General features: G+C 24.8%; 1 protein-coding gene across 2 annotated transcripts in view; it reads right to left on the reverse strand.

The window, feature by feature from the left end:
- Window positions 1-21,429, reverse strand: part of LOC145829367 (uncharacterized) — a 33,254-nt gene extending 11,825 nt beyond the window's left edge. The window contains exons 1-12 of one of the 2 annotated variants that reach the window (XM_082937135.1): window positions 21,336-21,429; window positions 18,503-18,666; window positions 16,353-16,561; window positions 14,141-14,228; window positions 13,026-13,096; window positions 8,322-8,424; window positions 7,881-7,994; window positions 7,367-7,476; window positions 5,471-5,527; window positions 3,296-3,583; window positions 2,413-2,564; window positions 1,903-2,041 (exon numbers count right to left, since the gene is read on the reverse strand). In XM_082937135.1, coding sequence (XP_082793261.1) covers window positions 1,903-2,041; window positions 2,413-2,564; window positions 3,296-3,583; window positions 5,471-5,527; window positions 7,367-7,476; window positions 7,881-7,994; window positions 8,322-8,424; window positions 13,026-13,096; window positions 14,141-14,228; window positions 16,353-16,561; window positions 18,503-18,666; window positions 21,336-21,393 — 1,553 coding nt within the window. In that variant the 5' untranslated portion in view covers window positions 21,394-21,429. The remainder of the gene's footprint in view (window positions 1-1,902; window positions 2,042-2,412; window positions 2,565-3,295; window positions 3,584-5,470; window positions 5,528-7,366; window positions 7,477-7,880; window positions 7,995-8,321; window positions 8,425-13,025; window positions 13,097-14,140; window positions 14,229-16,352; window positions 16,562-18,502; window positions 18,667-21,335) is intronic. The other variant, XM_082937137.1, reaches the window with a different exon arrangement.
- Between the last annotated feature and the right edge of the window lie 4,503 nt (window positions 21,430-25,932).

Below are 25,932 nucleotides of genomic sequence, written 5' to 3' on the forward strand. Positions count from 1 at the left end.
TTAAAATTAGTTTTAAACTAGATCGAAAACTTAAGTTATTAGTCTATGAGTTTTCTAATACTATTAAAGTTATTAAGTACTTTCTCTTAGGGTATTTTAACTTAAATCGATTTCGCCACGAAGACCTTGTATTATTTCATTATAAGTTAAAATACAAGTTTTGAGCTTAGTGCATTTATACAATTACTTAGTTTCCGTAGCGCACTAATGATATTATAACATTTAACTTCCCTATTTCGCTCCCCTAACATGTCCTTTACCCATCGTAACATTATAGACCTTTTAGTCATAATGACCCTACGTCAGATCTCTATGATATTAGGTCAGATGGTTATAGTCAGACTTTTATGTACACTTTTATTTCAAATCATTTTATTAGGTATAACCCCTAAAATATCTTAAGGATTTGAGTTGTTTGAACGTTAATTGTCATCTAACCGCTACAGACATAAATAACAATCTAATTTCAGAGTTTTAGCTCACAGAGTCTTGGGCTACAAAAACTAAATGCTATTTTTAGAATAAAGTTCTTAACTATTTAATCTCAACTACTTAAAACAATAAAAACGATTATAAATGATTCTCAAATTTATTCTAAAAATTCAGATATATTCAAGCATTTGTATTGACTAATCCGAACATTTTGACAATATTGTCTTTTTTTTCGTAAAACTACGGTTACAAAATAGTTTTGATTTGTAAAGAAATTTTGAATTTAATGGTCTACTCAAAAATGTTTAAATTTTATTTGATATATCAAAAACTTTATAGCATTTTAACTAACAACAACTACAAATTTGCTAAAAAAATTAACCTGAGTTGGTCTGATTTATCCTGACGCGTATGAACCCTATTCGTGGTTTAAAATAGTTTTAAAGAAAATTTTTCATAGTTTTAGTAAAATATTAAATAGAGAAACCTGAGGGAGTAGATATTCTGTAAATATATATATTTATTTATACATTACTTTGAACTTTTATGTAAATTTACCATATACAACTTTTAAACTTAAAAATTTATAATGTAAGAATGCTTAAAGTTTTAGCTTATTTTCATGTGTACTTTGAATTGTGTACTGTCATATTATATACTAAATGAACTGATTGAGGAAGATCTAATCTGTTATTCAGAATAGTGAAACAACTGTTTAAGATAAAAACGTAGTGTTTATTAATATATACCGGCACCTACAATTCGTTGTAGAGAGCCTAACATTAAGTTAATATTAAAAGTACATATATACACATGTGTGTTTGTATTTTACTCAAAATAACATCATATCTAGTTTACATAAAGTACAAAACTGTTTGTTTAATATCCTAACTATTGTAATGTTAATTAGTTACGCAAACAAACTTAAATTTACATATACTTTTATTCATTTTAGTTTCAAAGTAATTTTATAACTTGATTAAAGTAAACACAATAAACACTAAGATATCAGTGATAAAGTTAATTTGTTTGTTTAATAATAAAGATTAATTACTAAAAAGTAAAAGGGCTAGATAATTTTAAATACAAGGATAATAATATGCCAAATAAATTTTAACACAAAAAGTACTATAATTAAAAGTTAAAGGAGTATTGATTAACGTTCGCTCACACCGCTTTTTCTTTTAGAAAATGTTTCTTTTTATCTTTTTTCTTAAAGTTTTTAATTTTAACACTGGTGTATTTTACCTTTTTTTTACTTTACATGAACTTTGTTTACTAATATCTCAAACTAATTTTATTTTATAATTTAAAATAATTCATAAGTTTTAACTCTTAAGTTTATATAAAAATCGTGTGACTAATCGTTTACTGTAATTACAAAACAGTTTTAAAATACACACCAACTTTTAAAAGTTGTTTTAGTGATTTTTCAAAGTACTTAATAAAAAAAAAGCTATTAAAACGAACTTTGGTTTGTAAGGTTCTTGAGGAGGAGGAGGAATCTTTAGAGAGTCAATAGCATTGCTTTCATGAGTTTCGTTGTTGGTTGTTACGACGTTGGCCCTTTCAGTTAGTCTCAGCGGAATCGGCTTTATCAAACTATTATCTGATTTTCGGATATCATTATTTTATTTGCCATTCATAATTGTTGTACGAAAATTATTTAAAACAGTTAAATCGCCACTACACATTATACTTGTTTTAGTGCCAAAACTAAAATACTTGATATTTAATCAATTTTTATTATTTATAAACTTGGTTTTAATTTAAATAATATATTTAGTAATTTTAACTATTAGAAAAAGTCTTCGATTCTTAAAAATTATATTGTAATAAAGGTAGATAAAAGTTTACAAGTATATTAAAACTGATATTTTTCAACTTTCAAATAAAAAATATAAGCTAAAAATAGCCATTAAAAATATTTGAATAAGTCCTAAGTAACATTAAAAAAACTAAAAAATTATTAATGTTTACCATTAGGTGTTGAACTGATTCTGTTTGTTTGGTTGTTACCGCGGTGATATGACGTTATAGATCGAGTGAGAGTTCCTGGTTTGTTGTGATTTAAATTATTGTTGAGTGGTGACATCATTGAAATTTTGCACACGTCATAATGAGGAAGCTTTCTATTTTAATGGAATTTTTTAGCAGCCTATAACGCCGTTTACTTAAACTCTTTTTTTATTATATATAAATTAAACTCAAGCTTTATTTATAAAAAGTTGCAAACAAATTTTTGTTTTCTATTACCTTAAGTTTCTAATTCAGTTTACAAGTATATTCTTCTTTTTAATTGGTAAACTTTATTGACTAAACTAGTTACGGGTATTAAAACATTAAAATAAGGATTTACCTAACATAATTTTGTGATAAACGCATCATAAAAAAGTGAAATCAAGTTAGATACTAGAGATAACTACTCTTTTTTTTTGCACAAAATAAACTTAAATTTTAAGTCTTGTCATGAGCTTTTTTTAACCCAGTTTTACTAAACTTTGAAGCAAAAATAGAATACAACAGCTTGAATTTATTAGTAATATTTATAAATTAAATTTTTAATGGTAACCATAGCTTAAAAACTTAGATTATAAAATCCTGTAAATTTACAATGCTAAACAAGTTTAATTTAAACTTTATTTTATATAGACATTCTTAATTTGAGCTTTTTTACATGTTCCTTGGCTCGCCTTATTTTTCTAAAATTTTTAGACCTGTCTGAGTTCTTAGCAAACTGCCAATGCTGTTACAATTTATACACTGTTTTTGTTTTCATGAAAAATTTAAATAATCAAAAAATAAGTCAAAAGAAATAATAAGTGTAAATTTTTTTCATAATTTTGTTAAGTATCATTTTAACCTATTAATGTTGTTTGTCAAATCATGATTGGATTTTGCATGTCCCACATGCGATGATGGTCTGTATTCATGGTTACCGTGGTAACTGTTTCCAGGAGGAACTGGAGGTGGGTACCGAGGACAAGTTAAATCTGAGTTGGCCATATGATGGTGCCATGTGTTGTTTGTTTCCATTGTAAAGGACGAATTTCTTCCGACCATTTTGTTTTCAGGGATTAGATATTTGTTGCCATGCAAACCAGATGAATTGTTGAGCGGTTTTGTTGATGGACACCTCCAAATTTGTTTTCTAAAAAAGTATAAACTTCATTGATTTAAGGATTTTAACAAAAAGCATACCTTAAAATTTAAAGTTTTAAATTCAAAAAATATTATATTAAAAACTAGTTATTTGTTTTTTAATTCAATAAGTTATTCTGAAAGTTTGTTATACCTGTAATACTTTTTTTTTAATAATTATAAATAATAAACTGTTAAGTGTACTACTTGATACAATTTTTATAGTGGCTTACTTAATGTTTGTTTAGTTTTTTCAAGTCTTCTATATTTTTTTATCAAAAGCAAAACAGATTTTACTTTGAAACAATTTTGAGTATTTCAGTTTTTGTAAATAAGTTTAAGTACAACAGCAAGCAAGATATAAAAAAGAAAAGTTTAATGTATTTTTAATCTTTTATTGATCATTAAATCTATTAACTTTTTCATTAAAGCTTAACACTGACTTTTTTAGAACTCAAGCTAATGTAATTTAAATAAATAAGTTGCATTCTTTTAATTTTTTACTTAAATAAAAAAAACATTCAAATTATCTTACTTTTATATATAAAAACTATTATTACAAATATCTTTGAGCTTCAAGATTGCATTCTAACAAGATTTCAATAACAAGCAAAAATTTGTAAATGTATCATGAAACTAATACCAGAAGCAAAATTTAATTATTTTAAAGTTTTTAATTTGATTTCTGTAACAATTATTGCATTTTAATTTATTACAAAAGCACTAAATAACGTCACTGAAATAATACATTAAAATACGCTTTGCTGGTACAAAATGTTGAAAAGTAAGTGGTGAAAACACAACAAAAGAACAAACAAAACATGTTATGCACTTAATAGAAGCCATTGTGCATTAACAAATACAAAAAACACGTTTTAAACAATTTAAATAAATGCATTTTAGAATAGTTCTTATTAACTACTTGTTTATTTTTTGAAGTTAATTAAAAGTACCTATATTAAAGGTTCTTCTATATTTGACTGCATTTTTAAAAATTCATTTGTAATCATTATAATAAAAACACTTCTTAACTGATTTTGTTTCTTTATCTTATAATAAGTTAGTAAAACGATTTTTAATCTATACAACTTTTTTCTAAACTTTCATAATACGTTTTAATATTTATATTTTGTATAGTCATAATTAAAAATATTTTGAATAGTTTTTCAATTCATTGACAATAAACCGAAATTCATTATTTTGTACGATATTTTCTTTCAGTGCTTGTTTAGATAATTGGTAAAATAATTCTTAAAAATGATAATAATAAAGATAGATTTTCAAAAGCTTTGGTCGTTCAAAAATATATATGTTTACAAATTTGCACTTCTAATGTTAATTGAAATATTGTAGTTTTATTTATCTTAAAAGTGTAAAAAATAAGTTTTATATATTCATAAATTTTTTGCTTTTAAGGCAGCAATTAAAATTTAATAGCTATAAAAACAACTTATTAAAACTTAAAGTTGTTTTATTGATAACAGTATTCTTCTAGTCTTAACAGTTATAAAAATGGAAAACTTTCTTAATTTTTTTTTACTAAGCGCTTGATTAATAATCAATTCCGTTATAATAGTAAGTTTACCTAATAATAAGTTATAGGCTTTTTAATATAAGAAACATCTTAAAATATTAAATAAACTTGATAAATTGTATAGAGTTAATGATACTTGGTAAAAACTATTAATTAATCTGCACATACCATAAACATTTTTACACAAAACTAAGTAGCAATCACATTTAGGTCACTATTTAACATCAGTTATTTTACAGTAATTTTTATACAACAAAATAAATAATTATTTTTGATGTCAAAAATAAACAAAGCAAAGAGTTACAATGAATTTTTATAAAAAAATGAGCAGGTAGAGAGACAAACACATATTACAAAAAATACCTGTATAAAGTGCACATCATAAAACTATTAGGTACGGAGCAACGGTAATGGTTGATACTGTTTATATTTAATATATTAAAAACTTTATAGTGAGTCTATACAATGCTATAAGTTTAGACTTAATTTGTGTAGTTGGCAAACTTTAAGAAAAAGTTAATTGACTAATTAATACACTCTGTTATTTTTAATAATCATTTTAGTTACAAAAATATTTAAAGAACTTAAAGTGAGATCTAACTACATCCTCCTAAAATGACGTTTGTAAGATTAGAAAAATTATATAGCAAAAACTTGTGGTATAAAGTCAAGAAAAAAATTACAGGCTATGTATGTATTCTTTTGTAAATACATAATCAAATTAAAAACTTGGTTTATACTTCTACTGATAAAATGTTTTTTATTTAAATTTATATTTAGATGTAACTATAATCTACATTACTAAATAATAATACTAGTGTAGAAATTTAAAAACAGCAACTTGAAATATAAAAATAAATTTAAAAGTGACCAAATGCGAGCAAAGAGCAAAACAAAGAGCTCATGTGGAAAAATAATCGATAAAATTTGCAGTTTTACGTTATAAACCCTTGTTTTGAGTATTTGACAGTTTATTAGAAAGAAAATCACAAGTATTCTGTATAGTAGTTTTGGATGTTTTTTTTCTATTTTAATATTTATAATACCCCATAAATATTATAAACTACTTTTTTTTTAATCAGTCGTTTAAAAACACTATAAGACTTTTATTTGAAAATCACAGCTGTAAAAGCAAAAGCTAATGTCTACGAACTTGAGTAAAAAATACTTTTATTGCATAATACTGAAGTAAGTTAAAACAATCAGACACAACAAATTTTATGTTATCTAAACTAATAATTATAATTTTTATAATATAAATGTTGAAATCTTTAACTACCTTTAATTTAAATAAATAACCTTGGTTTATTTTTAACCATAGTTATCGTTTATAATTTAGTTATAAAACAATGTTTTTATATTAATTAAGGTTCACACAACAAATAAACAAATATATCCGGGGTTGCCAAAGGTATTTTGATTTTTTTTTAGGTCTATTAAATTAAGTAAAAGTTTTTGTCCATTTTTAGTATAAAATTAGGTAAAAGATTAGAAAAATTCTCAAATAATTTTAAAATACTGAAAATATACTGTGATGCTACTTTTCATGTGTTTTATATTAGACAAGGCACAAAATGACACAAAAAATATGTGTATGACAGATTTTTCGTACATAATCAAATTTCATCATTTACATGTAAAAATATTAAAAATAAAGGTTTTTTAAGAATTTTTTGTAAAAATTTCTCAAATTTAATGTTTTTCAAGTTTTTTTTTGCCTATATTGTCAATATCAAATTTTTTAAAGGATTTTTAAGGATTTCAGGTCTTTTGTTAACCCTAATTTATCTTATTGGCGCAAACATGAAAACTAGTTAGCTTACAAAGTATTTAAATTTTAATCAAATAAATTATTAATTTTTAATAAAAACATTAGCATTAAAAATGTATTGATATTAATTATACCGATCATTACAAGTAAGACGTCATAAAAAAATTGATATAGCTACATATTATTAAAGTTTACATGCTCAACAATCCTTTATTTTCTAGCAATAATTTTATTATTTTGTTAGTACAATCTAAGTCAGAGTTTCCCAAAACTTTTTTTTAAAGACCCCCTTTAAAGAAATTTAAAAAGCTATGGCCCCCTCCAAGAAGATAACCCAAAAAAATTACTATTAAAAACACCTAAGACCTTTTTTTCCTCTTCATCTGCAACTCCAGAATATCTACTGTAAGTTTCAAATTATGACCTTATTGATTATTTAAATCCATAACAAAATTTAGAAATATTTTCATTCAAAAAGTTATATTTACTTGTTGCAGCAGTTTTTAGATTGAATTTGAGGTCTTTTACGTAACAACAAAACGACTTGTTGACAATTTTCCTTCAATGCAGCCACAAGTGAGGTTAGCGTCCAACCTATCTGCAAATCAATTGAGACTTACTGTAATTAAAAAAAAACTGTTGTGTCTCGTCTTGTAAACTAAAATTAGTAACACATAATGTAATCCATTTATCTTAAAGTTAACATATGTCAAATTTAACGCAGTCCACTTTTTTTATAGAGACTTTATTTACAGAGAAAATATTCATAACTAGTATCTTAAGAATTAAGTAACTTAAATTTATACTTAGTTAAAAAATTCAAAGTTTCAACGAAAATATTTTCATTCAAATAATAATTATTTTAACCTTATTATAGGTTAAATTCACATAAAATTAAGCCATACTAATATAATTATAGTTTAAAAATACAAATTACACATACTATAAAACAATGACTTATTTAGTTTTAGACTTTAGCTATCGTAATATTTTTCAACTTACCACAACTTTGTTGTTAACAGCAATAAGCTCATCTCCACTTTGTACCATCCTACACTTTGAAGCAATGGAGTTAGCGCGAGTTCCAGTAACTACGTGATAACCCTCGAATGTTACCTTTAGAAATAGGACATTTAGCAATATATATATATTTTTTTAGTATAATTAGTTATTTACAGTACTATCATTTTTAATTTTATACTGAGTAAATATCATTTTAGTGCTTAGAAAATAGAAAACTACTTTTTTCATACCGTTTTTGGTACTAATAGAAAACAGAAACTAAAGTGAAAATAACAAACAAAACAACTCGTTAAAAGTTGAAAGTAAATAGATTTAGAAAAGTAAATTTCAAATATTTATTAAAAAGTATTTGTAAGCACTATTCAAAATTAACATAGATTTTTACAATTTAAACAACAAATAGTTTAGTTATTATTGTACCTTAATGAAAATTCCAATACCATGCATCGGGTCAATATCTCTTAACAGGACAGTTTTGTACCATGATGGTGATGTCACTGTTGCTTCTTGTGACGTAATAATACTGTTAATTTTAATTGATACGTTAAATCAATATAGTAGTTTTATATTATACACTAATTACATGGTTGCCACAGATCAAGCTGAGCAAAATTACCTGACTTTTTACAAAAATTTTCCTGACTTTTCTAAATCAAACTCTTAACTTAAATTTATTATAAAATACATAAACTAACACTTGAAACTATATAAAGCTTTTAATCTAATTTCAATACAGGTTAAAACAACAGTTTTTTGAATTCAATCATCAAACTTCAATTACATCACTTGAACCACCTGTGTATGATTGATATAATTGTAATAATCATCTCTATCACCAAAATACTTGTATTATTACGTTATTATCACAGCTTGTCTGAAAAAAGACACAATTGTTTAGCATTTCATAGCATAAATGTATCTAAATAAACGAAATGACATATAAGAAACTTTTACAATTAAAACGTTAAACTAATAACAAACTTTCATAACTAAAATCTTAAAACAATAACGAACTTTTACAGTTGAAACCTTAAAACAATAAAGAACACAATTTTTTAGAATTTCCTAGCATAAATGTATCTAAATAAACGAAACGAAATATAAGGAACTTTTAAAATTAAAACCTTAAATCAATAAAGAACTTTCACAACTAAAACCTAAAAACAATAACGAACTTTTAAAATTAAAACCTTAAGACAATAAAGAACTTAGTCTTTTAGAATTTTTAAAAGTAAACTTTAGTCAGACTTAGTATAAAATTGTTGTAAAACAACCTAGAAGGTAAAAATATCTAATAACAAAAAATATTTATCTAAAACATGCTTTACTTATATAAATTGTTCACTTAGTTTAAAAAGATACTACCCAAACTATTTAATATAAAATTCTTAAACTAAAAATCAATTAAAAAAGAATATACTTAAGTAACTGTAAAAAATACATAAAAAAGTAAACTATATATCTGTTGTATAAAATATTTCCTCTTATCATTTAGTATAAAGTTTGTAACAAATAAATATACTCTTATTTATTTTAAAAACTTAAGTTATTCTACAAAAAATACAAATAATAAGTAAACTTAATCTTGGCATATACCTCTTTAATAACTTATTTTATAAATTTAAACAACTTTGAAAAAAATTATAAAGAGGTAGAGTATACATATCAGCTTGTTACATTAAATACTAAATAAACTGCCTAAATATAAAGAACTCAATTATTTACTTAAAAAATAACACTTAGATTCTAAAATTATGCTAGATAAACTGTTGTGTATGTATCACAGTTTCACAATGGAAGTGTCCTTGCTACAGATCATCAATACTTAAATGCTTACAAAATCTGCTTGTTCAAGTAGAATACTTGTTCACTATGTTAATAGAAAAATTTTGCAGTTTTATAAAAGATATTTTACTAATTTATACCAGATGAAGGCATTGGAAATTAAATAATTTTGTAAATTTCTAGGAAAGTTTGGGAATTTTTTTCTGACTTTAAAGGATTTTTAATTAATATTTACCATTTGAAGGCTTTGGAAAATAAGAATTATGTAAATTTAAACTGACAAAGTCTGACTTTTTTTTTAATTTTATCAAATTTCCTGACTTTTGTCATTGTTTTTAATTTTTCCTGACTTTTCCTGATTTCCTGACTTTTCCTGACCATGTGGCAACCCTGTAATTAATGTTAAACGTATTTTAAAATTCTAAAGTATCCTAATAAAAATACTGTTGTTTTATTCAAGTATCTTTTTAGAAATCATCATTAGTGCTAAAATACAAAACTAAAGACTATGATAATCTTTTTTAGTTAAACACTTAACTATCGCAAACTAAATCTTTACGTTTCTATTACAAAATAAGTTTATCTTTAGGTTATTTTTGACCCTAAATAATCCCTTACTAACTTGTTTTGATCAGCTTTAAAATACAAAAAAAAAATACAATAAGTAAATATTTTTTAAATAGGAGCAATTTGTTTGATAATTTTTTAGTAATTAAAAAAATATTTGCCCGGATAACTCACTTTATGTAAGTGTTATACTAAATTATAAATATCTTAGAACGCTATTACAAACTAGCCTTTGAAGAATAAATTAATTTATGTTATACAAAATTTAAAGAAATAAATAAAGTAAACATAAGTATAGTGACATAATGTGTAATTATGAATTAAAGTTGGAGACATAACGTTGAAAACAATTCGTGATAAGCTGTTTGCTGATACTTCAGACCATTATTACAAGCATTTAAAAATGATAACAAAATTGAGTATAAATCAATAAGTTACCAGAAACTTTGTGTCTGACTATTGTTTTTATAAAGCTTATTTTGTTTGTTACCGGTTAAAAGGCTTAGCAACTACTCATATTTTCAAGTAATTTTTTTTACCTATTATATATCAAAGTTTTTTCATGTTATACAGCAGTGGTCGGCACGGTGTACACTGGTGCACACTAGTGTACATGAAATTTCTTTTAGGGTGCACGAGACTTTTGGGGTGCATGAAACTTATTTTGGGGTACATGATTTTTTTTTTCGTGCATAAACTAAACTAAAGTTTTTTTTTTCAAATGTTTTTACATTTAAGACATATTCAACCTTGAGATCTAATTGACCATTTTGTTGTTAATAAAACGGCCATTTTTGTACTTTCCTAGTTCTATTCTGTTACATTATGTAAAAATTCCTCCACCCAAAGAAAAACCGAAGTGAGCAAATCTCATAGATTCTTAAAACAAAATAAAACGGTTAGTATTCTATTAATGTTTAACTTTATTAAACTCTTATTGGTCAAAAGCGTTTTGCTACATTAAAAATCACTATATTAATCAGCTTATTAAATTGATATTTGACAAAAAATTAGTTAGGCCAAAAAAGTTCAATTATGTTTTACTTATAATAAAATAAAAGTATAGGAAGGGTCAAATAACATTAGGGCTGTCACATACTTAGCTTACTAATAAAAATTAAGTCTAGTTTTAAATCATAAAAAACCTAGACCAACTGAGGCTAGTTTTAATATATTTACAAAAACTCAGCTTGACTGAGACTAGTTATAAATTCATTGAAAATCTTGGGTTTATTTTAATATCTTTTAAAAATCTTCAACTGTTGCTTTACTTGAATTTTTTTAATTTATAATTAATTATTAATATTTAAAAATTCAAGATCTATAAATATCTAATTTTCATTGTAATTTAAATTATTTTTTGCTTATATATAATACTCTCTAAATCTAGCTTATGTACTAAGTCTAGTCTTTAGTCACTCAGGCTTATTTTCTGAGTGATACAAGTAAAATATTGTTGTAAAAATTAGATCATCGAAGTTAAAATTTTATTGAAATGGATAGGGTAAACTGGTAAATTTAAAGTTAGCGTGTAAAAATTAACTAGGTGTTACCGAATTATTAGTAAGAAAAAACCATTAAAAGTGTTTACATATTCTTAAACACTAGCGGCGCTAAAGAATGCAATTTGTGATTTAGGGTTCACGGATTCGAAGTAGCGTGCCGACCACTGTTATACAGTATACAAAATATTTCAAAATTTTAAGTAGAACATCACATAAATAAAGAGGATTTTTGAAATTAAACATTTCGGACTATAGTAAGCAGAAATAATGGATAATTTTTAAAATATCAAGTAAATTAAACTACAATTTTTGATTCCTGAACAATTCTAAGATTTATATCCCTGCTTGTAGTTATTTTTCATCAAGTTAATTTAAAGTTTTTTAGTAGAACTTTAAATGGTTTACACAGCATTTAAAGACTTAATATATAACTTAACTATCTATAATTTATTTTTCAAAGTGTTAGATTGAAAATAAAAGGTTTCAACAAAATCCATTTATGATTAGCGGTTAGTAATTCATAATATTGTAACTTGTTTTAAATTAAATAATTTAAAGTTCTCGACTTAAATGATTTTAAGGAGATTTTCATCCAATATTTCAAAATTTTAGTTAGTAATTTATAGTAAATTAGCTAAATAAACTTGCGTTTATCACTTTAGTAACAAACTTAAACTTATATTTTAATAATCGTTTTGATTACTAGACAAAAGATTCTATAAATTTTTGCAGGTTCATGTTATATGACAGACAAATAAATTCTTAAGTATTTACAACCTAACTCAAAGTAAGTTTAAATCTTTAACATAAAAAAAACAAAAATATATAAGTACTTTATATCTACATTCATTGAATAAACTAAAGTTAACGTAAAAATATACTCGTAATAAGTTAAAACTAATTAAAATACACTGTTTTGGTGTTTCATTTTTTTTTATTAGCAAAATATTAAACGAAAATATATAAGTATTTCGTTTATACATTATTATAATTCACTTACAAAGCATAATTAAATAGTTTGTTTATTAACATTTTCATTAGTAGAAATCTAAACAGTAAATACTGTAAAAACAACAAAACAGCTTGTTTTTACGAATTTCTTAGGTGTATACAGTAGGCAAAATTAATTCTTGACTTTTCTGTTAAATAACTTTTAAAAAAACTTTCAAATGTGGAGTTTACTTTTGAAATTTACAAAATAATGTTTACGACTTCATTTATAGCATGATTTCGTAATGAAATATCTATAAAATAATAAAATACTTACCAATCGCACGTCTCTTTTATTTCTTTGCAGATATTTAAGGAGGCTTCTTCTATTGTACAAGCAAATACACTCTAATTTGTTTTAATTGATTATTTAATGGTAACTAAAACTAGTTTTTATCCTTAAAGATTTTAAATGAATACATATATAAAATATTATTTCAAAAGTTATAAAAACTAATTTAATATGTTTTATATAGTTTGTTTTTGATTATCTTTAAAAGATTTACACATCTTTAATACTTCAACTCTAACTTTTTAAAGTAATACTAAACCTCAAACGTAGTAATAAATTATTTAAGTTGTTTGCTTTAAAGTTAAAATTATGTAAAAAAATTCAAGTGCACACTCAAATAAGTCAGGGTTATTGCACTATACTATTTAGTGTAGGAAAAAAAAAAATTATTACAAAAATGAATATGTTTTAAATAAGTTTTAAGTATCTTTATAATTCTGTTTTTAGTTTATACAAAAAAATTTTGTTCAAAATCCATTTTTAAGATTTTAGAAAATAACTATTTACTATCTTTTAAGCATATAAAAGACAAGCTGAAAGCCTTAGAACTCGTTTTACTTAATAATTCAGTCATGATTTGTTTACATAAACAGTGAAAAATTATCAGTAAAACAGTCTTTAAAGTTTCTTGACTTGAACGATAATCTGATATTTAAAAAAAAACTAATTTTATATATTTGTAAACAGAATCATGATCCTTTCACACAAATACATAAACTTTTTTATGGAGTGTTGTAATAAATCAAGTTTAATACATTTTATTAGAATAATTCATTTTCATATCTTATATTAAATATTTTTTTATAAATAAAACAACGCGATTAATTCTATAAATTAAAATAGCTTCTGTCTAGAATTGTAATAATGCATTAAGTTAAAAGCTTTTCCAAAAAACATAAACATATGTTTGGAACTTAAATAGTTACAGAACTAGTATGAGATTAAAAAAAATAAATCAAACAGTTTGTAAAGCTTACACATTCTATATTATTCACAAAATAGAACAAAACTATAAGAATAAAAAAGTAATTTAAAATTGTTTGATTTATTATAAAGTAAAAAACAGTTAATTATAAATCAAATAAAAGTAAACAAGTAACCTGTTGCATTGTAGTGCTTAGTTCATAACACAATTTCACCAGTCGACTTCTTATATCTCTAAATTCACCTCTATTACTAAAAGGAGACCTAAATAAAACAATATTGATGTCAAGCTGTAAGAAAGAAGAAATTAAACCTGCGATTTTTATTCAAAATTCATCTAAACAACTTAAGGGCATAGGGTGGTTCGACATTTTTTTTTACTAAAAATAACATTGAATCTTATATAAAAGCTTGAAGTACAAACTACAAGCCAGTTTTTATAGAATTAAAAAAACTTATTTAACTTTTGAGATATTGTAATTTTTATAAAAAGTTTCCGATACAACATGGACCACAGGTTTTTCGTAGTCAATTTTCTCCGAATTTGAAAATCACTGAAAATCTATCTTCTCCTTCATTTTTTGAGCTAGAGACCTCAAACTTTCAGGAAACGTTCCTTTTATAATTTAAAAGACTTTAAATGTTGGAATTTCGAAAATGTTAAAAAATAAAAATTTTATATAAAAAAAAAAAGTAGGTGTTTGTTTTTAATAAAAATTTTATTTTTCAAAATTAGAAAAATCCTGCATTCAATTTTTTTTAATTTAATAAATAATACACTTTCTGTGAAAGTTTGAATAAGATTGCTTAAAAAAATGAAGAAGGAGAAAGATTTTTAGTGAAATGGTTTTTTTTTGCGTTATTAGTTTGCGCCTTCCATTAGGATCCTATTGAGGTCACTAACTTCGATCACTCATATCTCTAAAAATACTTTGAATTATTTCAAGCGGTTAAAATGTCTGATAGCTCAGTTAAAACTCTACAAAATAAGATCAACTTAAAAAAAATAATAATAAAAAGGTGAACTGCCCTATGCCCTTAACATAATTTATTTGAATGATAAAAATCATTCAGTTTCTTAAACCTATACCTTTATGTTAGTTTGAGCTTTTCTCATGGCATACGAAAATACAAGCTAAGGCTATGATAGAATTTCGAAGATGCTTTCTTTTGTAAATTCAACAAAATTAAAAACTGTTTATACTGCGTCTATAAAATAAACTTTTTTTTTTCTGTAATATGCATAAAAGTTTTTTGATCCTAATCATTTTAAAACTCCTCATCCTAAGTTTAACGAAAATATTTTTATTGATATTGAAGTTATTACAACTAAGTATTTTTTAGTTTTTAGTTTTTTCGATCAAAAACTAACTATACCATGAACTAACGATGAAACTATACTAGATACAAAATTATTTTTTTAAGTTTTTAAATTTTTAAGTGAATTCCAACTTGAATTTTATATAACAACCATGGTTTTAATAATTTATCTGAAGCTTATTAAGTACTACATTAATTATGCATAAACACTACCATAAATACTTTTTTAGTATAGCTTTGTTTAATTGATTAGAAAAAAACATATATTAATCTGTTTTACTCAAGACACCATGCAACAAAAGTATCTAATAAAAGCAATTATCATATGAGTCATTTCAAAAAAAGGAGTGCAACATTATAAACTAATTTGTGTTGATATCTTAATAGCAAACAAAGCATGTAAAAGTTTGCAAGAATAATTCTTGAAACAACTTAATTTAGATACAAGTTGTTAACTAATTAAACTTTGAAAATAAACTTTTGATAGAAAAAGCTATATTTCAAGCAAAGGTAGTAGTATAAAGAACGGCTGACTTGATTAAAATGTTTTTGCTAAGCCGGGTCATTTGTTTATTTTCTCTTTTTAATTATTGATTTTTATGCTTAAGTTTTCGTTTGTTGTTGCATTGCACTCACTTGAAGCATATGTTTAACTTTATTGCAATGTGAAAAACTGTAAACTACTATACACTACAATATAAAAATATTTTAAGTCAAAAAACTTCTAATAATTTAAGCAACACCTTTTAATTTGATTTATTATGGATTTAAATTAACTATGACCACTTAAAAATAAAAGTTAATTGATTTTATAAGTTTCTTTAATCCAACTTGCTTAATGAACAATAAAACTATTAATATTTTATAGAATAAGCATTCATTTAACATTTGAACAAAAAATAATTCATTTGCTATTTATAATCACTTTAATTGAGACAGTCTTAGTCAATAAATGCTGTTTGTTGATAATTATTGAGCATTTGGCTTATTTTAAAGTATATCTTTACCATTTGATTAAATTTGAATACTTACTAGCGTCTTTATGAAAGAACAAAATCTTTAAATTACCTTTCTAGCCATAGAATGACTTGCTTTCCTTCCTCAAGCACTTCACCTGCTAGTTTAAGTAGTTCATTTGAAGCTCCTTGCTTTAAAGATCCTTGTGTGACATCGTCAAGTAAAGTCTTTTGTGACACCATGTACTGTTTGAATGTAGTACACCTAGTATCTAACTTCAATGCACGCTTCTTCAATGTTTCATTTCCAAGTTGATTGTTCTAAAAATGTTTCTAATAAAAAAACTACTATTTAAATACACTGCAATAAAATTTATTTTACTTTAAAATAATTTTACTACTTCCTTTTTTCTATACTTACTTTTTAAATATATATCGCTTATGTTTTGTTTTGACATGCTTAAAATCAACATTATTTTCAGTCTATATAAACAAAATTGATTTTTATAGACCAGTGGTCTTCACAGTAATTGAAATTTTGCACCCTAGCTCTGGCCTACCCAAAAATACACAAAAACTATTCGAAATTTTCCCGTTATTCATAGTTAAAATTCCAAAATATTTAGTATAAGTTTCAAAATTAATTATAATTTCATGCACCCTTACATAAGATTAAGTTTCATGCACCCTTCAAATAAAACTTGTGCACCCAAAATAAAATTTGTGTACAATGTGAAGACCACTAGTAGAAACAAAAAATACTGCTTAATTCATTAGCTGTAAAGAGATGATTAAGAAACACAGTGTGCAAACTACTTTTTTTTTATTAATTAACTAGTTTTGGTGTCTTGGCTGGCACGTAGCTTAGTACCGTTCTGCAAAAACGTATACAATATTCTAAATAAAAAGACAGGATTTTGTTTAAATTTTTCAGCTTAAAAAGACCCTTCTTAGCTTTTATTATTTTTCAATACTTATTTTTGTCCTCCTGATAGACAATTTTGAAATATAAACACTCTTTAGCACTTTTAGTGTCTAAAAAACTAGACAAATTAAATACATTTAAAATATATACATTTAACTCAGTTCAGATTCTCTTGATCAAAAAGCAATGCGTTGTATAAAAATCTTTTTATAAGCTATCGATTTTATTAATATGAATGAATGTGAACGCGAGAACAATAAGACATATAGTTACAAGTTGAGCTGGAGCAGAAGCAACTCGATCAGTAAAAACTCAAACAGGGAAGCTTGAGCAAGGCGAATTGAGCAGGAGCAAATCCAGCAAGGGAAACTCGAGCAGGACTAGTGATGTACCGGACTCACTATCCGGGTTCGGCCGGATATTGCCATTTTTGTCTGATATCCAGATCCGGCCGGATTCTAATTTGAAAAAAAAGTCCGGATCCGGGTCCGGTACATCACTAAGCAGGACCAGAACAGTTTTATTTGAAAAAAAATTAGATATAACTACTAAGAAAAATAACTTTCAAAGTTTTTTTTATAAAGTAACTTTTATATTTTAGAAAACAAATATTCTTTTACATCGACAAATTGATGTACTTGAAAAGTAAAAACGTATAACTAATTCAAATTAAAAGTTTTAAGTTTAAGATTTTTTTTGTTTCTCCGCATCTCCTAACAAAAAAATCATGCTATGCCACTGTGTGTAGCAACATAAACTGCCTTGTACACAACTACTTCTCAAACATCAATTTTCCATTTATTTTTGAAGTTTAACATAACTGCATACTTTAATATAAAACACAATAACAATATAGGTAGTATAAATTTCCCTGTTCCCTATATTACGTCATCATGCGTCGTCCCTTTTATTTTTGTATTTTGCAGACTCGGAACTTTTTTGAGCTAGTAGCTACATCCCTTGTATTATTTTTCTATTAAACAGTTTATTGTGAGAAAGCACTGTTTTATTATTTTTAAAAGATGGAAACAGCACACCAAAACCAGCTAGTAAACAAAAAAATTATAACCAGCACTGTTTGTATTTTTTAACCTATAACAACAGAACTTGTAACAACAAAAAAGTATGTGTTTTAACTATTTCCAATGATAAAAAATGAAAAACTGAATATATTCTAAAAAAGAGGAATTTTTCAATGTTTAAAAAATAATAACTTTTAATATAACAACTAAAAAGTTCCTTAAAAAAGGTCAATTCTTTAGCTAAAACAAGTATTGTACTAACAGAGATCATGAATGATATTTTTTAGATTCAAAACTCTTATTTACTGCACTTACCAAATATTTGAGTAATTTGACAGAGTCTAGAATAATTTCTTGATGTCCAACTAAGTGAACACCTAATTGGTGAATATTGTCACAATTAAGATTTATCAGATGATTGCCATCTACATTGTGTTTTTTGAAATTATCAACATAACGCTGTATACTTTCATCTAATCCTTTTAAAATATTTTATTATTTTAAAGATACCTTTAATTAAATAAAAACTTACAAACTAAAATGAATAGATTGTAAGGGCATTTTTTACAAAAATAAACAATAGCTCTTGAAGTAAAGTTGAAAGTATAAACAGTCATTTTTTATAAAACACAAAAATCTAAATAAATTTTCGAGAAAGAGTTGATTTTTGTAAAAAAAATCATAATTTAAATTAAATCAAAACACTTTTTTTATTGAAGTATAAGAAAGTGCAAGTCTCAAACACAAGATTTTAATTTAGGATTTATGGATTTAAAATAATTTTATCTCTCAGCATAGTTCAATTTTACCGAGGCATTTTATTTTCTACAACTAATTTGTAAAAGAAAGGGGAGCAAAACACGTTATACTTTAGCAATACAGCAGTAACATAAGTGAAACAAATTTTTGTCTTAAAGTATTGAGTACAAAAATATCTGCAATCGCAAGATTGAGTTAGTAACGTTTATATTTATTTTTAATCTTTTAGTCAATTACTATCTAATATTTAGGTAGCTGTCTAAATTGCACGAGCGTACAAAATTGAGCGAGGGGACAAAATTGCACAAGTTTACAAAATTAAACAAAGACACTTTTGCACAAACAGACAATTTTGTAATTTATTTAATTTTTTAAATTCTAACATTTTTATTAATTTTATTACTTCTTTAATTTTTTTTTTTTTACTATCATTGTTACCCCTAATCCTTACCCTCAGTCAGTAGCTTCTTTTTTTTTTCATTATTATTATGTTTTTTTTTTTATTTATTAGTTATTTATTTATTTTTTTACTATCACTGTTATCCCTAACCCTTACCTTCGTTCAGTAACTTTTTTTTTTTTTTTTTTCAGTATTTTTTTTCTGTTCATTTTTCATTTCTATTTTTTTTCTGTACTTTTTTACTTTTGTGCAAAAATTGACCCTTGGTGCAAAATCCTCTTCATGCAATTTAGTAACCTTGTGAAATTTAGTCTTTGTGTAATTTAGACCCGTTCCCCAAATATTTAGCTGAATATATGCTTAAAATATGAGATTACTTTTAATGAGCATAATTTGCCATTTTACTAGGTAGTATAAAATAAAAAAACATATGACATTAAAAATTTTAAGATAGTATAATAAAGTTAATTTCAACAGCTTTTAATAAATAAAACCTGATTCGGAAATGAATTAAAACTGATTTTAAAATAATGTTACTATTAAACTATATTCTTACCAAAGAAACCCTAAAATTACTGAGTTCACTACATGTTATAAAAAATAAAAACCTATAGAATGAATCAAAAACAATATAAAAGTGTATGTAAGCTATAAACATTAGAATTTAATTAATGACCTTTCTTAAAATAAAAAGAAAGTAATAAATAACTTAAAACTTAAAAGCAATTGAATTAAAAGTACATACTATACTTAAAGGCATGGGGGTAAACCACATTTTTCACAATTTAGAATTAATTTAATGAGTTTTAGATAAGCTATAAGTTGCTTTTTACATATTTTAAAACTCAAAATAAACTTTGATATATAGCCGGTCAAAGTCGGAGACTACAATAGGTTGCTTATGGGAGGCGCCAACTAAAGCGGCTTACTTCTTCTTAAGTACTTGCTAACCCAAATACAGTTATTAAACTTAAATTTAACATTCTTGACTGACATATTTAACATATTCTGACATACTTCCAAAGGAATCATCAGTGAGATGGGATAAGGATAATACAGTTCTTTATATATGCTTAGTAGTTCTTTAAATGGACACACTAATAAAAAAAATTTGACAAAAGAATACATTTGGTCTCATATAAAGGAGTTGATGCAAAGAATCTCTACAAAATTAAATTAGTATTTTACACAAAAACTATAAAACTTAATAGAAACTGGACTTAGAACTCAAAAAAAACATGGCTTTTTTCTAACTGAACAGAATTTTTTCCGTCTAAAAGGTATTTTTGGAATACCTTATTTATGAGTTTTCAAAAGTATAGTTTGAAGCATTTTGAACCAGTTGGTCTTTAAAACTAGTACAAATTTTAGGAATTATTAGTAAAAAGACTCTTTCAATTCAAACAGTTAAATCAGCTAAATTAATTGGACCTAACTTTACAAATTTTTATTTGTAGTTTAATATAGTATTCATGTTATATGTGTACCTAGGTTTATTTAACATTACAAAAAAAAAATTAATTACCTGTCTTCAAGATACTAATTTGTAGATTATATTTTAAAATTATATTGAATTATAAACAGTCAAATAAATTTAAATCTTATCTGTATTGCAATGTACTATTGTGTTGTACCATTGGTATTTGAAAGCTAAATTATCCCCACCAAAGTTGTAGTATAACTTTTAATTTTAATTAATACTTTAATACCTCAGTATTGTCTTTTAAAATTAAACTACCCCTATTTCTATTGTTTCATTAAAACAGCTTAAAAATAGGTGGTTTGAAAAATAATAACCCACTCCTAGCATAAAAATTGCCAACTACAATAAAAAAAACGTATTTTCTGTGTTTAAATTTTATCCTGTTTTTTATTAAACTTTTGTTTTCCAGAGTTTTTCTGTGTCAAAGGAATTCATTAGTTTAATTCAAACATATATCATAAATAAAATAGAATTTACAAACAAGTTTTTACTGAAAAACTACTCACCTTTTAACCACTCAACAACCAGTGAGTTTTTCCACTTTGATACCAAAATTATATCCATGTTTCATTTAGATTGTTTTTGTACTAAACATCATCTAAAAATATAAACATTTTGAATAAAAACAACTGTTTATAAATGATTACACTTCAGTATAACTTCAAGTTTTTACTTTGATTGAAATGATAATAAGTTTCAAATACATCACTGTTATAGCAAATTTAGATACGGTATCAGAACTGCATAACAGCTTTGTTTTTTGCTTGGCTCGGATTTTTAGCATAAAGATAGATAACTTTTATAGTTGATAAAAAATGCTCTAATTATTAAAAAAGTTTACAGGCTGAGTAACTTTGAATAAATATAATAAAACTTAACTATAAATATTAAAAACTCAATTAATAAAAAAACTATAAAAACTATCTATATGTTGTAAGCAAATTTTTACTGCTAAATTAAGCCTGGTTGTAGTAAATTGCCACCCTTACTTTAGCACAAAGATTTAGAAAGAAGTTAATCAAGAGTTAAAAGTTAAGGTTAGCAGGAAGTTACATTAAATATGTAAAAACTACCTATTTTTATAAATCAAAATTAATTTAGCACTTAAATTTATCATTTATATTAAGAAATTTATTATTTGTTCACTACTATTTTCTTTTTGTTCTACAACAATTATGCTAAAGTTTTCATTAAGATGTTTGTTAATAATAATAACAATAAAAGAACTTTTAGGAATCTTTGAAGAAAACGTCATTTATTTTTTAATAAGACAAAATTTAGACTTAGTTTTAAAAACATCTACAAATATTTTGAAATTTAAATATGGTTTAAGCACTGCAAAATTATATGTAGCTATATAACAATAATTAAAAACAGTAGTTTTAAAAAAATTGTTAACTAGCTAAGAAAACACATTACAACATGATTAATTATATAGTGTTATAAGAACAAGGGTTGCAACTCTTTAAGTCAAAAAACTATCCTGATTGACCTTAAACTATCCTAAATTATCTTGATTTTCGCCACCCATTAATAACAATGACAAGCATTAAAATTATTCCAATAATTTACTATTAAAACTTTAACCTCTTATGTAAAAGTAAAACAACATTATGTGATACTCCTTTTTTGGCTTTGTTACTGAATACAAAATAACTATAAGGTAAAACAGTCTAATTTATCTATAAATTAACAACACAAGAAAACCATTATTTTACTAAACTTTAAAAATAACTAAAAATTTAAAGATTATTAAAACTTTATAATGCATAGTTAACTTTATATATCTAACTGCTTGTGTTTAACATAAATTCAAATCATGGTAATAACTAATTTTAGTTTTAAAACAAACAAAAAACTACTTGAATAAACAGGTATAATTAAAATTAATTAGAATATATTTGCAAAAACCTGCATTTTTGCAAAATTTGATGATAGAAGTAAAAGCTGACCTTGGAAATGGTCAGAGGAGACTTCTTGAGGAGATTAGAGAACTGAAGGAGCTCACAACCCAGAAGAAGAAAGTTATTTAGTTAGAAGAGTCAGCTATTTTTTTAAGTAGTGGCTATGAAAAAAAAGAAAATAAAAATTACAGAATGTAAATTAAAAAATTAAAACTCAAATAGAATTGTTAAAGGCAGCCATATTAAACTATCTGAAACTGCTGGTAAAGTTGAGTAGGGTGGTGATTTGCTTTAGAAGGTAAACCAGATGAAAAACTTTTTAAGAAAGTCAGATGTTGAAATACAAGGGGCACCAGTATCAGACAATGAGAATTTAAAAAGTTTGGTGAATACCACATTAAAAATAGTTGACCAATGTAGTTATAGAAAGGAGATTGTTTCATTTAGAAGGATGAAACTAAGTGGAACAGCTGAATATAAGATGAAGGTATTTAATCCTATTTTGGTTAAGTTTAGATTGTTTAAGTAGAAGGTTAAGTTAAAGAAAAAAAAAAAGTTGGCAAATGCTCAACTAAATCATGGGTATAAATTTATATATTACAAATGTAGAGAAGGTGTACATCAGAGTTTCCTCTTGGGGACCATGACAGAAATTTAGGAAGACATGAGGTCATAACTTAAAACTTACACAAGATATTCTGGAGGTGATGATGAAGAGCAAAAAAAATTCTTAGGTGTTTTTAATGGTTATTTTGAAACTTACGCTAGATATTCTGGGGTTATGGGGGCCATAGATTTTTCAATTTCTTTAAATAGGATTTTTGAAAATAAAGTTTGGAAAACCCTAGTGTACATTAACAAAAATATGACACCATTTAGCTGGGACCTTCTTTACCATACAAGACAGTTCCAAAAGGCTAATGGCTGAAAGTTTTCTTGGTTTAGTCGCCTGGAAGGGTTGTATTGATGAGAATGAAAAAAAAAAGCAAGGCTGTGGACTATTGAAAAATTTGTTTCAAAAGATTTTCTTCTAAAAATAAACATAAGTATTGGAAAAGTTGTTTTAAATGGAAGCATTGAAAATATGTTAGTACATCAAATAAGAATTTTACAAAAAAAAAGTGTCATGTGTTTATATATGTATGGTTAGTTTTAAGTGTGATCATACTAATTTATGGTTAGATAGTTTCCATTTGTTCATAATAAAAACTGCTTGCAGGGGTATGCATGTTTGCTTATTTTCTATCTTCTAAGTTTTTGCGATTCATTTGTTAGTTTTATATATATTTGGGTAATTACCTAGCATGTATTGCACAAATATTGAGATGAAATTAAATAGTTAGCCTTACATTCATATTTACTTGCTTAAATAAGAATTTACAAAAACCTTTCATACTTTAAACCCCACCTCTATCACAAAAACTAGCTTAATTTGAGATAATTTTAAGTTGTAAGTTAAAAAATAAAAACAATCTTTAAATTTGGTTTAATTTAACAATATGATACTAAACTGCAAATAAACATATGCATAACAAACACTATAGCCTTAAACAGTTACTCAGTTTACAATTTAACCTATAACTATATTCTATATTTATAATTTTATATAGCTTGTTTTCTAGACTAAAATTATGGTGAAAAAGACTTCATAAACAAAAGTGTACAAAAGACTAACTATACAATTTCAGCTTGACATTGGTGCAACATCATGCGGTAATTAACTAGGATGATGTTGCACCAATATCAAACTAAAACTATATTCATTTTGATTAGGCTCTAAATCTAAACTAAACCCTAATTTTAGAATGTGCTTATACCAACATAAATATATCAATAAAACAAGTTTCATTGCTTAAGGTACGCACCAGGCACGTTGCTTGGTATAAAATCAGCGGTAGCTAAGCAGTTAATAAATGCAATTACAAAGTTTTTATCAGTTATATCAAGTACTTTTTCTTTAATTATCTATTAGGCTAACTTTATTTGTTGAAAAGGCAACAATATTAGTGTTTTAATGCTAAACTTTGACCTTAAGTAATTCAAAAATATGTAAAGGCTTAAATAAGTTAATGTTTATTAATTAAAATCAGTGGTAGCTAAGTTGTTAATAAACACAATTACAAAGTCTAAAGAAGTTTGATAAAGTAATTTTTCTTTAATTATCTATTAGGCTAACTTTCTTCTTCCAAAAAACCAACTATATTAGTGATTTATGTCAAACTTTGACCATTAGTTACTTAAGTCAGACACACATTCGAATACAAGTTCTATATTTGACTTTCCCCTCCATTACTCACTTTAAACTTTGAATATCCTTTTAATATTTCGTACTTACAATTTAGAACATCTCCTCTTGCTGTTAGTATAATATCTAGAAAAATGAAGATTATTGACGTCATAATCGACTGTATAAACCTAATACTTGTAAAAACACCAAATTATCGGAAAGACCCCTCCATTACTCCTTTTACTCTTTGAATATCCTTTAAATATTTTGTACATACAATTTAGAACATCTACTCTTGGCGTTAAAATAATATCAATAAAAAATGACAATTTCTGACGTCATAATAGACTGTATAAACAAAATACTTGTTTAAACACTAATTTTTCAGATTTACCCTGCTTAATCTTATTGCAGGTTTCCAAATGGTTTTAGCATATTTTTTCCAGGTTTTAACAATTTCTCCCAGGTTTTTCTCAATCTACACATTTTAGTGTCTAATTTTGTTTTAAATTAAATTTTAAGGTAAAAAACAGAAGTAAAACATTTAACAATATTAAAAAGTTATCTGATAGCTTCTTGAACTAAGTTTATAACAAAACAAAATTTGAAAAATAAACTTTATTTGTACAACAGAATTTGGTTTCGAATCGGCATTTTATGCGTAAAATTTGTTTAAAATTAAATTTATTTTTCTGGTTTTTCAGTAATTTTTGCTCAAAATTCTTTCTTTTTTTTAATTTCCCTAATTCCAGGTTGTTTTTAACCGGAAAAGACTAGTTCTAAGTTTTTCTTAGTTCTTTTCAGCAACGCTGATAATTCTAAACTTATAAGTCTGAAAACAACTTCCAAAAACAGAGTTTTGCAAACAATATAAAAACTAATAATTTACTTTTTTTACACCAGTAACTAAGTTTAAGTAATTAATTAATCTCAGATTTTTGTATAACCGCTCTGACTTTTTTATCATACTTT

This window comes from Thalia democratica, chromosome 2 (genome assembly GCF_965202585.1).
Source record: "Thalia democratica chromosome 2, ktThaDemo2.hap1.1, whole genome shotgun sequence".
Classification (NCBI taxonomy): Eukaryota; Metazoa; Chordata; class Thaliacea; order Salpida; family Salpidae; genus Thalia; species Thalia democratica.